Below are 18583 nucleotides of genomic sequence, written 5' to 3'. Positions count from 1 at the left end.
CAATACAGTTAGTGTGATTTTCATACGTATCTGTGACTCCTGACTTAATTTTTGCTTAACATTTTCCATGCTAAAGAGTTTTCAGTAGGAGGTGTAGTTTAGACAGTCTGTGTTACTGTTGCTACCTTGATTTTTAAATGTCAGAGAAGTCACATATCGGTTATGCTACGGAAAGGTCAGTGAGGCTGTGTATAAGTTGTGTAGAATTTCACAAAAGGGCAAATCATCTTTTGCAGCTGCCATTGAACAAGACTTAATTTTCATGTTTTGTGACAAGTTCTCCATTATAAAACAATCATTTCAGGAATACTAAAGGTCAGTTTGGTAAAGTACTGGAAATGTAAAAGTTAAACTTTGTTTAGAAGTCACACAATCCAAAGAAAAACGTATTTTGCAGCTTTGCTTATGAATGTTGTGCAATTAATTTACCATGGAATCTTCCCCAAATTATTTACTTTCATTTAAAATGTTACAGTGTACCCAGTTGTACTTTACAAAGCTAAGTGGCTTATAAGTACAGCTTATCTTCACAGACTTATTACTGATAAATCCAAGTTTCAAAACAGTTGTTTATTCAGCTAAGCCAACTGGAATTAATTTAATTACTTTTGTTCATACAGAGTTGGTAATATATTCCAGATTGGAAGCGCTTCCTCCTAATAATAAGCAAAATTACTGGCTTACATTTCATGCCAACAAAAAAAATATTCTGAAGATTAAGTTCATTGCTCTAGATGCAGCAGCAAGTTTTGTACCAATGCTCCTGTAACAACTGTGCTTATCCCAGTTCTGTTAAGAGTTATTCAAGCTCATGTTTTAGTTTGATTTATTCACAGTAGCTGCAAAAGAACTTGAATTTGGCTGGAGGCCTCGATTCCTTTGTATGCAGAATTTTTAATGCATTTTTTCATAGCTAACTGAGAATAATTATGATCATAAATCAAAATGCAAAAATGCATTTGTCCTGGATGTCATTTAAACAGGATACATAAGTGCTGCACAGTGTTAGAATTTGGTTAAAACTCTCCAAATCGTTATTCAGAACTACATCTTGTTTTGATAGGTAGCAGTTGTGGTTTGATAGTTCTGGAAAACCTGTGTAGTCCTTTATTTCCACTATTTCTAGCTGTAAGTTAGCATTTTACACAGTCCCAGTTGCTGCTGCTTTTCCACCAGTTAAGATGATTTTTTTTCTTTCATGATATACAGATGAAGATAATTATAATTTTAGAGATAATTTATAATTTTAATTAAAATGGCATTATAATGCCATTATAAAAATACTTCGGAATAAAAACGATATTGTAAGGGATAGCCGGGGAGTCTTTGGTTATCAGCTAACACCAGAAAGCCTTAGTTTACTTCTGCAGTTTAACTACACTATTCTCCTATAAAAACCCATCTGTGTTCAGCAAGCTGTCTGAATCTGCCCACCAGGAGTGAGGACTCAGGCTGGTTTTCTAGAAGTTAAGTGCAGGACTGATTGCCAGTGGCTGTGCGCTGCTGTTGTGGGGTAACCCCAGGAGGCAGCTAAGCACCACACAGCCTTTCACTCAGCCCCCAGAGGGACAGGAGATGAGGAAGGGAGGAGTAAAATGAGAAAACCGGTGTGGATTTTAAAATGTTTAATAAGTGAAGAAGTGATAGAACAGAGAAAACAAAATAATGAATACAAAGACAATCAATCACCACCTCCCAGCAGTAGACCAATGTCCAGCTAGTTCCCAAGCAAAATAGGGCAAACCCCTATTCTTGTTTGCACCTACACCAGCAGCTACACCAAAGGCACACTCATACCCCTTTGGATGCTTCAAGTACCCTTTTGGGATAGTGCCAAGGATGTGTGGGGCCTCCAAACTGGCCCCAATAGTATGGTTTTGCCACTTGTTTTCCATCAGGCTCACCTCAGTTTCCAACACAGAAAACAACTGTGATCCCCTTGTCACTCCAGAAATCCAGCCTCTTGCCCAGGCTATGTTGCAAGGCCTGTTAGAGGTGTGATCCTACTACAAACTGGCCCAGTCCTTTTGCAGTGCTAGGTGTGGAGTTGGAACCCACATGGACAGACATCCATTGCATCAGGATCCAAAAGAGGAGAGGTGTCCTTGGCCCATCTGCTGTTTCTGCGGAATCACTTGACAGCAACGGTAATCTGCTTGGATGCACCCACTTTAGCTGCTGTTTTTTCCCTCTACGTGCTGGTCTCCATTTTTTATTTATATACTTACAAAATAGGCATTGATTTGGTTCCATCCATGATTATAAAAGTTGCTAAGCTTGTTCTTTTACAGTTTCATATTTAGTGAAGGAACTTCATTATGAAGGAAAACCACTGAACTCACTGAAGCACAGCTTACAGTGAAAGGATAAAATACTAAAATATCTGGGCAACACAGAATCCGTTGCCTGCTTTGTATTTATATTTCTAAGAGTCTGTCTATAGAGAGGGGAAAAGTACTGTTAATGACCTAGAGATTAAAAGCAAGCAAAAATGATGAACAAGTGTCTGTTTTAAACTACCTCTGATTTCACCTTTTTGCTTCAGCCTTTTATTGATGATTTCTATTTTACTGGTATTCCCCAAATCCATAACTATCTGTAACAGAGAAGCTCTAAACGTATTTGTTCCACTAGACACCAAGGGCCTTTTCTAAGATGATGCTCATCATCTGTAAGGAGTTCAAAGAGTTCCTTTACTTTAATCTTATTAGCTGACTCAAAATCTTGCATCGCTGTGATGATTTATAGATGCTTTCAAGTTGTTAAAAAAAAAAAAACCACCGATATTCTTGCAGACTTCTGAAGCTTGAAACGATTTGTTCTTTTGACTCACATTCATGCAGGAACTACGTAAGTTTAATCAGCTATTACTTTACATAAAAGGCAAAGTGCTTCATTCACACACTGATTGTGCCAGTAACTTCACCATCCTTTGTCCCTTAAGGCCTTCCTGATAATAAAAGGAAGATAAAATGAAACTGATAGGCTGCCCTCGCAGGATCTTTCTTAGGGAAGCTGCTAAGCCCTGCGTGTTTCAGTTTCCAAATAAAACTTGAGGAGTCTTTCAGACTCTGGTCTCACTTGTGGGTTGTGTGTGGTTTCCCCCACCCTGCTGCTTAAAAGGGTTAGAAGTATGAAGGTGAGAGGGAACAGAGGTCCTGTGCAACACAGTGCCGATTTTCTCCTACAAAACACGTACAAGAGCACAAATAGGCTGGCTGCTGCTGGTAAACCACAGCAAAGAGCCGCTATGTTCCAGCTGGAGTGACTCACCTGCAGCAGCACACTCGTCTACATACATCAGTTGTGCACTGACTGTTGGGGCAACCTGGGGACCTGTCAGTGTTAACCACCACCACTTCAGCACTTCGGTATCTTGGCTGTTCACATTTAACCAGCAGTCATGCCTCAGGTACGTAAGTAAAAACTGAAACTTACTCTAACACATGCACTGGGCTATTTATTTTTCTTCTCCTCCCCAAACAGCCTCTGGGAATAAATAAATAAAATAAGAGCGTGGGGCAAAATAAAGACCATGGGGAAAACAACCTTTTTAAAAAGAGGCTTAACAAAGAGACTGAATTTTTTTTATTATTTATTTTTTTGGTGGTGGTGGTGGTGGTGTCATTTTTAAAGGGAGTCTGGGAAAAAAAAAAAATAAAAAATTACCCCCCTTTTTCCAGAGAGTCCCACAGAAAACGAGAGACCAGGGGAGGGGAGGCTGCAAAAACAGACTGTGTAAGGAGATGAGTAGAAAATAGGCTCTAGGAAAAGAGACTGAATAGAGAGAGGCTCTGGAAAAACACAGTGGGGCAGGGAAAGGTGCAGCTCTAGGGGGAAAAAAAAGTGCAGCTCTTGAAAACAAATCCTAGAGTCTCTTTTTTAAATGGAGACTGGAAAAAAAGAACTCTGCGGTTTAAAAAAAAAAATCTGTGGAAAAAAGAAAAAGCACGGGGAAACCTGTTTTTTTTTTCTCAAAGAGACTCTGGAAAAATGAGAGGACCTTGGGGGGCAGGGAATTACACTTTTTTCCGATCTCTGTTTCCCAAACAGACTCTGAAAAGGGCATCTGGAGAAAAGGGAGTCTGGAAAAAAGATAAACTTTTTTTTTTTTCTTTTTTAAGGAAGACTGGAAAAAGAGACTGAAAACAAAAATTCTGGAAAAATAAGAGTGATTTTTGTTGTTGCTTTTGTTTTTGTTTGTTTAGGAGTCCAAAAAAAAAAGGCAGGCTCTGGAAAAGAGACGGAAGAAGACTAAAGACTAAGAGAAAAATGAGGCAAAAATGACAAAAGCAAAAGATGACAACAAAATGATTAAAAAAAAAAAAAGAGGCATGTTTTCTTAATAGCTGTATCTATACAACTTGCCTCACAAGATTTTAATTATTTACTGTTCCTTGTCTGAGTATTATCACTATCTGCATAGAGTGGCAGCAGACTTGTTTTGGTAAAGAAAAATGATGAAAACTCAACAGAAAAAATTATTAATAGGTGAATTATGATTTCTACGGATGTAAACCTGACAACCAACTTGCTTTTGTGCCCATTTTTGCTTGTATGGTCTCACAAAGCATGGAATTTATGGACTGCAAATCTTTCAAAAGAAAATCCAAGAAAGCTTCCTTCACCATTTTGCAAAGGCAAGGCTCCGTGTGCCACACGGTAAGGGCACTGCAACATAAGGGAACCCCACTGCAGGAAGCTCATGCTCTCGGGTTTTATTTTTTAATGTTTTTTGAAGTTTCAGAACTGCAAGAAGCGAGCCCCTGGCTGCCTTCATGACAGACTCTGGCAGATGGATGTTTTTGCAGGTGGCATCACGCCTGCGACCCATTCTTCCCAGATATTAAAGCTCTTCCCGCTGGCAGCTGTCCCCGCCGGCAGCTGCCCCTCAGCCGCGGCTGCCGGACAGGGGCAGCGCCGGGTCCCCGTCACCATCCCTCCCTCCCGACAGCCGACATGGCTGCGGGCGCCCCAAGATGGCGGCGGGCGGGCCGAGATGGCGGCCGGCAGCGTGGCGCCGAGGCCCCTCCTCTTTGAGGCGTTTGGCGCGAAAACCTCAGTGAGGGGACGGGACCGGGCGTGGCGGCGGCCGCTGATTGGTTGGCGCGGCCGAGGCGGGAAAGGCGGCAGGGCGGGGCCGGGGCCGAGGGGGCTGAGGGGACGGCAGCCGCCATGGACCTGGCGGCGGCAGGCGGTGGGGCGGCAGCGGCGGCGCCTCAGCAGTTGCGGGATGAGGTGGCCGAGAAGTGCCAGAAGTTGTTCCTGGCCTTCCTGGAGGAGTGAGCGGCGCTGGGCTGGGGCGGCGGCTGGCGGGCAGGGCTGAGGGAAGGCGGTGCTGAGGGGCTGGGGTGGTGGCTCGGCCTGTGGGGAGCTCCCTGGGCAGCTGGCGTGTGGGGATTTGGGGTGCTCCAGGGGCTCGGTGGGGAGCTGCGGTGGGGTTTGGGCTTCTGAGGGGTCCTCCTGGAGCAAACAACGATCACAGAGTCGCTAATAGAGAGCTGGGCCTGGTTAGCCTGGAAAACAGAAAGCTGAGGGGAGACCTCACCAATACATATAAATATCTTACATGAGGGGAGCCTGTCGAGAGGACGAGACTAGAATTTATTCAGTTGTGCCCAGTGACAGGGCAAGAGGCAGTGGGCACAAACTGAAGCACAGGAGGTTCAGGCTCAATATGAGGGGGCGTTTCTTTACTGTGACGGTGGCAGCACTGGGACAGGTTGCCCTGTGAGGTTGTGGAGTCTCCTCTGGAGAAACATCTCTAAGTATTTTTCTATTATATATTCAAACCCCACCTGGATGCCATCCTGTACAATGTGCTCTAGACGATTCTTGGCAGGTGGGTTGGACTAGATAAGCTTCAGAGGTCCCTTCTAACCTCAGCCATTCTGTGATTTCATGAACAAGGTTGGAAAAGACATCAAAGGTCATGTAGTCAAACTGTCCCCCTGCCACCACTGTCACCCACTAAACCATGTCCCTAAGCACCATGTCCCAAGGAAGCTGTTCACGTGATTCTAAGGGAACAAAGCCTGTCCTACTGATGCTGGTCACGGTTAGATCACAGCTGAAAGTCTGTGTAGTAGAGCAGTGGGGCAAGAAGCAGATTCGTGTGTTTGCAAGGAGTGTGTGGATTAGGGACAGAAGGAAAAGCATCACTGGAAAAGCTGTTTACAAGGCAATGGGGGATGCCATCGTTTCCTTGCACACTCCTCAGCACATATCATTTCCTTCTCCTCTCTTGATGGCAGAAGTATTTTGCTGCTGCCTGATGTACAAATGTCAAACATTTTCCTGGATCGTACTCGCTTTCAGGTTCCAGAACAGTGATGGGGAAGTCAAATACCTGCGTGATGCTGAAGAACTGATTCGGCCAGAGCGGAACACGCTGATCGTCAGCTTTGTGGATTTGGAGCAGTTCAATCAGCAGCTCTCTACCACTGTTCAGGAGGAATTTTACAGGTAAAATGTAGAGGTTATCTGAGAGCTGACCAGTGCTGCCATCTCAAGCCTATAAATTACCTGAGGCTATCTGCTTTCTGTACTCCAAAAACCGTCATATTAAAGAAATTTTTTTTACTAGAAAAAAGCTTATTTCTTAATGGATTCATAATTACTACTTTTATTTTCTGTATTTCAGGGTTTATCCTTATCTTTGCCGAGCAGTAAAGACTTTTGCCAGAGACCATGGAAATGTTCCTTCAAACAAGGACTTCTACGTTGCCTTCCAAGATCTGCCTACCAGGCACAAGTAAGATGATGATTCATTCCTTGTGTGTTTTTACTTCTGGAAAAGTGTCAAAGGATACTGAAAATGTTTTTGATTATCAGAATAAAACGTAGTTTACCAATACAATTGTGAATAAGCTGCCTGATCTTTGGGCTGATCTTTGAAACAGTTTTTCATTTGTGAATCATACAAACACTGGACTGGAAAGGCTCTCAAATACTGACATTCATAATTTTCTTCAAACTAATGTAACCGCTCTATTTGCAAAGCTGGTATAGATAGTGTGTTGCTTTTGAAGTACCAATGAAGTAAGCTTTGCATTGGTTTGGCCTTTAGTATTAATCTAAAATTTTAAATAAAATAAAAAAAACGGGAAAATAGGAACCTTTGGCTATTACAACTGTTCTTTAGTCACAGATTGAATGAAACTATGTAGCTACTGGTTGGGTAGTACCTGGGGCCTAGAAATGTCAACCCTACTAAGAACTGAATCCCCATGAATTTCCATTTTAAACAGAATTCGAGAGCTGACATCAGCAAAAATTGGCTCCCTGATGCGTATCAGTGGGCAGGTGGTACGTACCCACCCAGTTCATCCTGAGCTTGTAAGTGGAACCTTCCTGTGCCTGGACTGTCAGACAGTGATAAAAGATGTGGAACAGCAATTTAAATACACACAGCCAAATATCTGCAGAAACCCGGTCTGTGCCAACAGAAGGAGATTCCTGCTGGACACAAACAAATCTAGATTTGTTGACTTCCAAAAGGTACAGTGTGGCGGTTGGGGCAGGGGGACAACAAGTGATGACGTTCCTGTGTTCCAGTGGTAGTTGCAAGGTGTTGTTTGTACTGCTGCATATTGAAGGGGATTGATTTTGGTTCTGTCAACCTCAAAAAGAGACCTCAAGAAAAGGCATTGGAGTTTCTGCAAATAATTTATTTCTGTCTGTGGAAGCCTTATGTGTAAGCATGGGAAATCATAAATAGAATCAAAACAGTTTTATTGCACAACTTAGTGTGTAAACAAGTCACGGAAAACCCATGTATTTGAGCCATTGTCAGTCTCCTGTCACAGGTACATCGTGTGTAATTATTTCATGCAAGTATGAAAAGGGGAGTCTTTTAGTATTGGCAGTGTTTTATTCTTCTGGACTGATATACTCTGCCAAATCCCCAGCACATTGTATTCCACAATAATGCTTTGCCAGTCACGTTAACTGGACTCTTAAGTTGCCCAAATACTTTTCCTTAACTTCAGAATTGTCACCGTGGCTCCTGTGTATCCTCTTAAGTTTCCCTAACATTCCTTAGATAGTGGTTAGTAAAGTGTGATTTTGTTTCATTTAAAAAATAATTTCATGATTGATATGGATGGCAGCCAGCAAATGCCACTTCTTGTATTTAATTTTAAGCTATTTTAGCTTTAAAAGCAGTTTGAAATCTGGTGACATCTGAGTGCTTGATGTTCTGCACCTCCTCAGGTACGCATTCAGGAGACACAGGCTGAGCTGCCGCGAGGCAGCATTCCTCGCAGCGTCGAGGTGATCTTGCGTGCAGAGGCAGTGGAGTCTGCCCAGGCAGGTGACAAATGTGACTTCACAGGATCGCTGATTGTCGTGCCTGACGTGGCTCAGCTCTCAACACCAGGTTTGTTGCTGCTGCTCCTGACCTCCGTGTGACGTCCCTGCAGCTTGCTCTGGCAGCTGATGATTCTTCTTCTCACGGCAGGAGTGCGCGCGGAAACCAGCTCCCGGCTTAGCGGGACAGAGGGCTACGAAACCGAAGGCATCCGAGGACTTCGTGCCCTTGGAGTCAGAGAACTGTCCTATAAACTAGTCTTTCTAGCCTGTTACGTCGCACCAACAAATCCACGGGTGAGTCTACAGAGAAAATAGATACAAGAGTATTGAAGATTTCCACTCTGTTTTTACCTCAAATTAGGGGGCTGAGGATAAGTAAAGCTTTAAATGGGTACATGTACCACCTTCCTGTGCATTTGACTGCCCTCGTATTCTGATTGAATTTACGTAGCAAGTTCTTACCTTGTCTTTACTGTTCATAGCAATTTTCATGGAGATGAAATTGGAGTTTGCCAATTTATCAATTTATTCTAAAAAGCTAAACGATTCATTTATTTCATTCAAATTTCATACATTTCTCCAGTATCTCCTTTTTCTTCAGAAAATCCTATTGATTTCTGTTGTCCCAGGGAAAAAAGCTAACCTTCTTGTTCCCTCTATTTTATCATAGTAAATCTTAGGATGCTACGACAAGATAATAAGTAACACTGAATGTGACTGGGTTTTAGTATGGTGTGATATTTTAGACTATAATTTCTTGCCTCATTTCAGAGTAATAAAAGGCCATGTAAATTCTGGTTGAAGAATACTTAATAAGGCAGATTTTAGCCAAAGGAAGCTGTACTATTTTTGCTCTCTTTTTACTCTCTAGACAAGCATCCCTGTTTTTTTTCTTTTTAACTGAGCTTAGACTCAGTTTTCACACTACAGAATTGTCTGTTTTTCTGTTTGTTATTTAAAGAAGGTGATGAGCTTCCTTAGCCTAAGGCTAGTATTTCTGTATGTGTTCTACTCAGCTTAGAGTGCAAATTTTTATAAGTTCCTGTCTGCAGTATCTGCAGTATTCACATTCAGTTGTGATAACATTTGTCATGTTTCCGTTTTTTTTAAATTCCCTTGTTTAGTTTGGTGGAAAAGAGCTCCGAGATGAAGAACAGACTGCAGAAAGCATTAAAAACCAAATGACAGTGAAAGAGTGGGAAAAGGTGTTTGAAATGAGCCAAGATAAGAACCTTTATCACAATCTGTGTACCAGCCTCTTCCCCACTATCCATGGTAAGAGCCCAGTTGTTGTTGCAGAGAAAGGAGGTTTCCCTTGTGAAAATATTAGTTCCAATTGTTATCTTTCTAGTACCATTTTGGGAATGCATGAAAGCCCAGTACCAACTATCTCAAACTCTTCCCTCTAGAATTGGTTTTGCTAGAAAAGGAAAACCTAATTCCCAAGGACTTCTTTTGTTAAATTGTTACGGGTTGCAAAGGTAGACAAAGTGGTTTTGCTATGTGGTGATCTACCACTAAATGCTACAGCTGACAGTTGGATACGAGCTTTACTTTATTTGGGCATCATTTGAAAGATTTAAGAGTTCAAAATCTGTGTGCTGTTGTGCATGGATGTGTATGTGTGCATATGTCTGGTGTTGCTTCTGGCTTTGAACTAGCTTGAGAATTTACATTGGTTATGTCTGAAAAGTTTGATCAGCTGAATTTTGTCCATATTTGGAGCCACCCTAATGTAAGGGAATTCAGTTGCCTTTTGAGTTATTCTTCCTTGAAACTGTATCAAGAATATAAATAGGCTTTTAGTGGATGTTTAGCAAATGAATAAATTCTGAGTGGGTGTGCCTAAATGCTCTAAAATTCTAGTGGGTTCAAGTTTTCTTAAAATATGGAAAATGTGGAGTTGCATGTTGAGTGTCTTTTCTTGGGTAGGTAATGATGAAGTGAAACGTGGGGTCCTGCTGATGCTCTTTGGAGGAGTCCCTAAGACCACTTCTGAAGGCACTTCATTGCGTGGGGACATCAACGTTTGTGTTGTTGGTGATCCAAGTACAGCCAAGAGTCAATTTCTAAAGTAAGTATCTCTTTAAAACTCAATATTTAAATATTGTCCAGTGTGACTAGAGCTATAAAAGTATACTGTGCCTTTCCTATGTTAAACAGAGGAAAAGATAGTAAAAGAGTTCAGAAAAATTTCCAGGAATAATTTGGACATGGTTGAATTATTTGAGCTGAACTAAATTCAACAGGTCCCTAAGGTAATAAAAAAGAATTAAATTAAGAGGTGGTTGTTGTTGTTTAGATAACTATGGAAGTACAAGTTATATTTTTGAAAGTCATTGAATATTACAAAATATATAACATTGCATATCTCAAAATACTAGAGGTGGATAAAATTGTGATTATTTTCCCCCTGCTTCAGCTTAATCTAAATTGGTAGGTCCCAACACGGATCAACTAGAGAGCTATTAAGCCTGAACAATAATTATGAAATAACTATATCTGTTGTTACATCTTCAACCTATAATGTTTTTTTTTTGTTGTTTGTTTTGTTTTGTTTTTTTCTTCAAGTTTTATTTAAGATGGCTTTGTTTTATTATGATGCTCTTCTACCTCTGGATTATTCTCTGTGAGGCTGAGGTCTACTGCATCTCAGAAATGTGGAGGCACCACAAAAGCTGCCTTCGGCTGCCTGTGGTCAGTGTAGGTGCTTCCTGCTGTGCAGCCTCATGCTGTTCCTTTGTAGTGACTTCTACTTGACCTGTGAGGAGCTGCCTGAGCTTGTGAAGTCAGCAGAAAACTTGTGGGAGGAGGTCTGGATTATTTTTTCTGCTGGTGTAACCAAGAGTGAATAACAGACCTGTAACAAACTGCAGTTAGATAAGGCTTAGTTCCCAAGGCTCGCTCAAATATCATTACAGATAGGAGGACCTAACTAAATGTTAACTGCTTCCTGAAGGAAGGAATGAGTCCTGGCCCTAGAGCTTGAAAGCAGTGATGCATTATGTCTTGTTTCTGCAGGTCTCTGTCTTTTTACGTTTGCGTAACAGTTTCTCACTATTACCTCTCTTGGTAGGCACGTGGATGAATTCAGTCCTCGCGCTGTATACACCAGCGGAAAAGCCTCCAGTGCTGCTGGTCTGACAGCAGCTGTTGTAAAAGATGAAGAGTCGCATGAGTTTGTCATTGAAGCTGGAGCACTGATGTTGGCAGATAACGTGAGTAAAGGAACTAGAGAGGTTTCTGCACCCCCAGAATGGTTTTGATTAATGACAAAATGCGAATTCCAGATGCGATTGGATTTGGGTAACTTGTTATTTTTTATTCTTCTGCTGCAGGGTGTATGTTGCATTGATGAATTTGACAAAATGGACTTGCGGGATCAAGTAGCCATCCATGAAGCAATGGAGCAGCAGACAATATCCATTACTAAAGCTGGAGTAAAGGTACCTTCTGTTATTCCTTTGGCTGTGTAGTCTCCATGATCACCTGAGTGTTTGTGGCACATGCTGATCCAACATCATTTGTCAGATGTCAGCTCTGCGGCTGCCTTGCTGTGGCAGACAGAGATCACTTACCTGCAACGTTTTAGTGCCACATAAAGAATCAGAAACTGTACTGAAGGGAAAAAAGAGACAGTAGTGGGAAGGAACAGAAAATGGGAATGAGTATGAGGAAAGTCAAACCCTGAAGTAACCCTCAAATGGTGTAGATTTGTTTGCTTGCGGAATGATCTGTATACATACATTGTTTAAAAGCAGGGTGATTAATACCAGTTTTAAGGGCTTATTTCAGTATTGGTAGTAGTTGTGACTATGTTAATACTGACTTACTAAACTGAGTATCTGGGCAGAATATGATATTGGAGCTGGGTAGAAGGACTGGTTAAAAGAGTTTGGACTCTTCTGAGGAGCTGTTGTTGTAATACAATCATTACAGTTCTGTATAAAAGACTTCATGCTGATCTCTTGGAGTTGCAATAAGTTGGTTTAGCAAGTCATGACACTTTTTTTTTTTTTTTTTTTTTTTGTCAGGCTACCTTGAACGCCAGGACCTCCATTTTAGCTGCAGCAAACCCAGTTGGTGGGCGCTATGATAGATCCAAGTCATTGAAACAGAATATAAACTTATCTGCTCCCATCATGTCTCGGTTTGATCTCTTCTTCATTCTTGTGGATGAATGTAATGAGGTAATTTTGAGCAATTGTAGAATAATTTACATCAGAAAAGACCTCTGGACGTTTCTAGTCTAACCTCTTGCTCAGAGCAGATCATTAAGAGCAGGTTGCCAAGACCTTGACCTGGCAAATTTTGAGCATCTTCACGGATGAAGATTCTGCAATCTCTAGGCTGCTATGGCAGTGTTTGACAACTCTATTTTTTTATATTAAAAAAAAAAAAAGTTATATCTAATCAGAATTTCTCGTGGTTCAATTTGTGTCAGTTGCCTCGTGTTAATTTGTACTTCCAGGAACAATCTGGCCCTATTACATCTTGCCAATGAGGCACTTGCTTTCCTTTCAGGCTGAACTGACCCAGCTATGTCGCTCCTCATACATAACGTGCTCCTTCCTGCCCTCTGACTATCTCTGTGGCCCTCTGCAATTTTAGGTGAAACTGATCTCATGAGAGCCTCTTGCTTCTGCTTTTATTCTCTGCCTGCAAAGTTAAAAGCTGGCAGTACAAATTTGAACACACTCTGCTGAATACAAGGATACTTGTGGTGGTTTGACCTGCCAATGTAACAACATTAGTCAGTTTTACAAATTGCCAGTCACTAAGGCTAAGACTACCACCACTTGTCTATGTGGCATTTGCCTCAAGAGTATAAAAGATGCAGAGATTCATGTTGTCTCAGTACAGTTATCTCAGATGTTTTGCTCAGCATCATTATCTAATTGAGAAGGGACTATTGAAAGAGAGAGAGTAGGCTGTAAAGAAAGCCAGCGGTTCCCACACTGTGAAGTGCTGCTTTCTGCCTGTTCTATGGCTAACTTTTGTAACCCAAGAGAATTCCAAGAGGCTGTAAATCTTAAAACTGCCTTTCTTGCCTTCTCTGCTGTGTCCTTTTATTGAAACTTTCCAGAGCATTCTCCTGGGGCTTCTGGCAATGTCTTGCTTCTGGAAAGACTAGCTCAGCCAAGGAGGAGTGCAAGTGAGGGAAGGGGAGGGGAAGAAGAATACAGCTGTCATTCTGATGTTTGGTTGGTGTTGCAAAAGTGATCTAACAGAGCCATAATATCCCAGGTTACGGACTATGCCATTGCCAGACGTATAGTGGATCTGCATGCCAGAGTAGAAGAATCTGTTGATCGTGTGTATTCATTAGACGATATCAGAAGGTATCTGCTGTTTGCAAGACAGTTTAAACCCAAGGTAATACTGCCTTCTTGTATAAATTAATCTGTGTGAGAAAGTCCAAAGGATTAGTCACTGTAGTTTTCTTTCTTCAGACAAATGCAGACACTTAGTGTAGTGTTCTCTCAAGGAGCAGTAAACTCAGTTATTACCCAGAAACATAACATATTTTGGAGCCATGCACTTTTTTTTTTTTTTTTTTGCACTCCAGAAGTCCAGACAGCCCAGGTGATATTAGAACAATCAGTGACTTTAATCTCTTACCTCAAGGGCATGGATTATTCAATATGTGAATGCAGATAGATTTGTATTTTATTGACCTCTTGCTTAATCAAACAGATTGTTTGTATTTATTTTAAAAGGGTGTTGTTCCTCAATATTTCTTTGCTCTTGTTACAGTAAAACACAGAACATGAGACTGCTCTAAGTACAGATTTTTGTGGTCTATCCAAGTAGCATTTGGAATGGCTGTTTTTTTAGATCTGTTGGAAGTTATTCTAATGTCATTCTTCTCAAATGGGAGAAGAGGACACCTTCCCTTTATAGAGTTTTGCAAACTTCCATTTCATTTTCATGTGGTGCGAAGTTTGTTTTCCAGTTGGATCTGTGTATGTGCAGATTGACAAAAGCTAATAAAAAGCATGTACACAAAGCTGTAGTTGGTGTTAGTATTCTTGAGTGTGTTTACATGCAGAAGAATCTGATAGAGATAGGCATGAATTATGCCTAGAACCAAGTCTGGAACAGAAAAACAAATTGATTAAAAAAAGAAAAGCTATAATTGATGAGTTGACGTACTTACCATCTAACTGTTACTATAATCATTATTACAATATAATTCTGGTATGATTGTCCATTGTCTTTATGTGTGGTAAGTGTGATAGAATTAAATGTTTCACAGGAAAGTCTGGAAACTGCTAATCTAATTCAAGAAGCATAAACTTGAATGCTTTTAACATGGCAAACTGTCTTACCATCTTATGTCACAAAGATATCCAAGGAGTCCGAGGACTTTATAGTGGAACAGTATAAACGGCTACGGCAGCGCGATGGCTCTGGAGTGACAAAGTCATCCTGGAGAATCACAGTGCGACAGCTTGAAAGCATGATTCGGCTTTCTGAAGCTATGGCCCGTATGCACTGCTGTGATGAGGTATCAGGTTTTTCATGAAAGTTGATAGAAATGTTGTGGCAGCTCTGGGTTTTCTATGTGGCTATGGTAATGTACATATTTAAATCCCATGAGTGAGGAGGTGGGTTATTTTTTAATTAAATTCAACTTATAAGCTAAAAGCCATCAGTTTCTTTATGGCTGAAGTAAGGAAGATTTGTCCAGTTTTTTCTCTTCAATTCCAGAGGAGAGTCTCATTAGTTGCAACTTTTTTTTTCACGTTTCTGTTTAGACCCGTTTCTTCCATGTTTCTTGTTCCACTGATCCTTTTTCAAAATATTCTTGGTATAAGTAAAAAAAAAGATTACTGACACCACATGATAGCAAAAGTCTAAAAGGTTCATCAGGCTGTTTATTCCTTCTGTAACCTATGTTGCAGAATAGTTGTAGTAGGATGTAATTTCACTTGTGGGGTCTATATTGCTTATGATTAATTAGTTGCGATGGGTAGAATGACTGTCAGAATCGGGTGAACTGGAACTATTGGAGAAAGAAACATTTAATACTAGAAGAGCCACTGTGCCTATGTAACTCATGTTTTTTCAAATCTTCCCCAGGTTCACCCAAAACATGTGAAGGAAGCTTTCAGGCTTTTAAATAAATCCATCATTAGAGTTGAGACTCCTGACATCAATTTAGACCAAGAAGATGAGCAGCAAATGGAGGATCAAGAAGACCAAGATGGAGTCAATGGTAAATTATTTGTAGAGAGCTTTTCAAAGGGGAAAGTACCTCCAGCCTTCATAGTTTACCTTATTTGAGTATACACTTCTTTTCAGTTTCCCACCTATTTCTCTTCTAATACGGTCTAGGAATCTTGATACCTCCTACTAACTCTCTTCTTCAGCCTCTTTGTAGGCTCCACTTGCCTGGTTGATCAGTGCCACACTTTTTAGTGGCTCAGATTATTAGCCAGTTAAACGATGTTGCAGAGTTAAACCTGAGCGTGTGTCCAAACAGGTGCAGCAGAAGCTCCGGCTGGGGTCAATGGTCTTGTGAATGGGATCAATGGCCATTCTGAGGACACGAACAAGGATGCTGCACCCAAAGCTTCTCTTAGGCTGGGCTTCTCTGAATACCGACGAATTTCTAATCTTCTTGTGCTGCACCTCAGGAAAGCAGAGGAAGGTAAGGATTCCTTTGTTAAAGATCTGGCAGACTGAGTTGTGTCAACACGTGTGAACTGGCTCTTCATTAAAACAAATTCACCTAAAACTTACAAGGTTTGCATTTTCAGTGGAATTTGTTAAACATTTCTGTGTTGAACATTTCTTCTCCAATTAAACCATGATAAAGCAGTCTCCTGTGTAAAACATGTTGTTTTAAGAAGCACAAGAGAGCTATTGTGTGTTTATCTTTTCAACATTATAAATGTTAACATAGATACCCTTCTCTCTTACGGTTTGAAAGTTATCTTACTGCTGCTCTGTTTATGCAAATTACACGGAATGGTATTGTAATCAGATTTTTTTACGCTTTTCATTTGCAGAAGAGGACGATTCATCATTAAAGAAGAGCGAACTTATTAATTGGTATCTAAAGGAAATAGAATCTGAAATAGAATCTGAAGAAGAACTAATAAATAAAAAGAAGATCATAGAGAGAGTCATTCACCGACTCACACGTTATGTATGTATAAGGACGCGTGGATAGTGAAAAAGAGTTTTAATATATATTGCAATTACTCATTTTTAATAGATTTCCTTAATTTGAGAAATATGATTTGTGCTTCTGTATCCTTGACTGATGCAGCATAAATGCCATCTTTGTTTAATAACTGTTAAAACTAATTTCAGAGAAAACACTGAAATAGATTAGAGGTGTGTATTAGTACAAGTTCAAACTGCTATTTTATTTTCTGCTGTTTATTTATAGAAGCACAAGTGCTATTTTTCTGTATTTCTGTAGTTTTAGTTGTATTTGCACACAAATATTAACAAAACATTTTATTCACTGGATAACTTTTGGCTTTAGAGCATCTTACTTATAACATTGCTTTGAAGTAGAAATTATTACTTCCCAGGATCAAAATATGTACATTCACTGAAGTTACTTGTTTTACATTTTGGGATTTTTGGAAGAAAAAATGTCAAAGTAGAAAATAGGCAGAATACTTCTCGTTCTTAAAAGTATGAAAACATTAGACTGATGTGTTCCTAAAAGCCTAATGCATATAGGAGATTACCACTGAAGGTAATTGTTGAAATTTTGATTTTTGATGTTGAAATGTTAAAGAGGGATTTGACAGCTAAAAGGGTTGAATAATTTGTCAATTAGAGGTGCTACCAGCAGAAAAAAGGAGCTGCTTTTTAAAAAGGGCACACAAAACAGTCCTTTCCGTTCTTGTTTGAAAACAATTTTCTTGTCTGTTGCAGGACCACATTCTGATAGAGCTGTCTCAGTCAGGCCTGAGGGGTTCCAGAGAAGAGGAGACTTTTGATGAAGACCCATATCTGGTTGTCAACCCAAACTATCTGCTGGAAGACTAAAGGCAGAGATCTGGATTGTAGAACAGACTCAGACTAGTTACGTGTTGGAAAACGCATTCTTTTCTGCGTTCTTGCAATGGTTGTTATATAGCTATCCAATTCATATGAATGCTTTACTGTGTAATGCATCAATATGCAATTAGTAATATATGATTCATAATACACACTGAGCATACCTGAAAATTTTTAAAAGAAATGCCATCTATTAGTTTCATTTTTAATTCTGTTTTCACCGCCATCGTCCAGATGCAGAGGAGGGTCATTCGCTAGCTCTTTTTAGCATCAAGCTATGTAGATGCTTCTGTTTTAAATGGGGGGAATTATGTTTTATTCATTGTTCTTATTGTATTTGGTAAACTTTTTATACTGTAGATTTTAAATGTTTTTCTTATTAACATAAATAAAAGATCATTAAATGTCTGGAGATCTCTGGGGGTGGATTTGTTGGTTCTGGTATGTGGGGATGCTATTTCTATGCCTGTGCTTTGAGACTGAAAAACTAGTGATCTAAACTCTTCATGTCTTAAAGATTAAATTTCCCATGTGACAGGCGTTGGTTTTAAGAACTCCAGTAAGAGATGATGAAAAACTCTGATTGCTTCTCTTTCTTTTCAGATATAATAAAGATGTGTATGCTCCTGTTGCATATATAAAATAGAAAATTCAAAATAGTCAAGTTCAAAGCAAAGCATTAAGTCAGGATGGCACCCCCCCAGCTTGAGGAATATCTTGACTCGTAAGTGAATTAATTGAAAAGTGCCATCATTTGCGAGGGATTTTTTAAAGTGTGTATTAGTAATCTTGTTTATAGATAATTCTATAAGAAAATTTGGCTTAAATTTCTATGGATCTCTAAGTCCGTTACACTATGGGAATATTAAATTATTTATTAAGAATTAGAAATACTTGAATATTTGTAAGTATTTGCAAGTATAAATACTTGAACATAGAAATACCTGAATTTCTAGTTTGAAGTTCCTGCATTCTAAAATAATGACTAGACTAAGTTATTTAGCAATTCATCTTTTCAAACTAGAGTATAAAAGCATTGGCTGAATGTATCAGGCATCATATATTTAAATAAGGCCTTTTTTCCTTCTTGGATCCTTCTAGAATGTTAAAAGCTGCAGTCAACATTTAGGTCTGTTTGAGTGTTATTGTAAGGCCAAACTTCACCCTTCAATGTCCCAGGAAATTGTTGGTAGATCAGGAGAGTACCAAATGAGAACAAAATTTGAGCTGAAAGAAAATA

The 18583-nt window shown here is 40.0% G+C and overlaps 1 protein-coding gene across 1 annotated transcript; it reads left to right on the top strand.

Annotated features, from left to right (window-relative positions):
• Positions 1–5116: 5116 nt before the first annotated feature.
• On the top strand, positions 5117–17751 carry MCM6 (minichromosome maintenance complex component 6). The gene is made up of 17 exons (XM_035331977.1): positions 5117–5282; positions 6319–6465; positions 6644–6754; positions 7251–7500; positions 8215–8380; positions 8462–8607; positions 9438–9588; positions 10246–10387; positions 11390–11531; positions 11652–11759; positions 12348–12503; positions 13561–13689; positions 14663–14824; positions 15400–15535; positions 15803–15970; positions 16332–16471; positions 17218–17751. Exons 1-17 carry the CDS (start codon positions 5176–5178, stop codon positions 17329–17331), a joined length of 2475 nt encoding a protein of 824 aa, XP_035187868.1. The 5' UTR covers positions 5117–5175; the 3' UTR covers positions 17332–17751.
• The last annotated feature ends 832 nt before the right edge of the window (positions 17752–18583 follow it).

Source organism: Oxyura jamaicensis, chromosome 7 (genome assembly GCF_011077185.1).
Source record: "Oxyura jamaicensis isolate SHBP4307 breed ruddy duck chromosome 7, BPBGC_Ojam_1.0, whole genome shotgun sequence".
Taxonomy (NCBI): domain Eukaryota; kingdom Metazoa; phylum Chordata; class Aves; order Anseriformes; family Anatidae; genus Oxyura; species Oxyura jamaicensis.
This window is presented reverse-complemented; position numbering and strand designations above follow the sequence as displayed.

Bases quoted from the DNA above. Each gene is read 5' to 3' on its own strand.
- MCM6 (XM_035331977.1), top strand. From the start codon at position 5,176: ATGGACCTGGCGGCGGCAGGCGGTGGGGCGGCAGCGGCGGCGCCTCAG. The intron at 12,504-13,560 runs GTAATTTTGAGC...ATAATATCCCAG, and splicing joins TTGTGGATGAATGTAATGAG to GTTACGGACTATGCCATTGC. The intron at 14,825-15,399 runs GTATCAGGTTTT...AATCTTCCCCAG, and splicing joins GTATGCACTGCTGTGATGAG to GTTCACCCAAAACATGTGAA.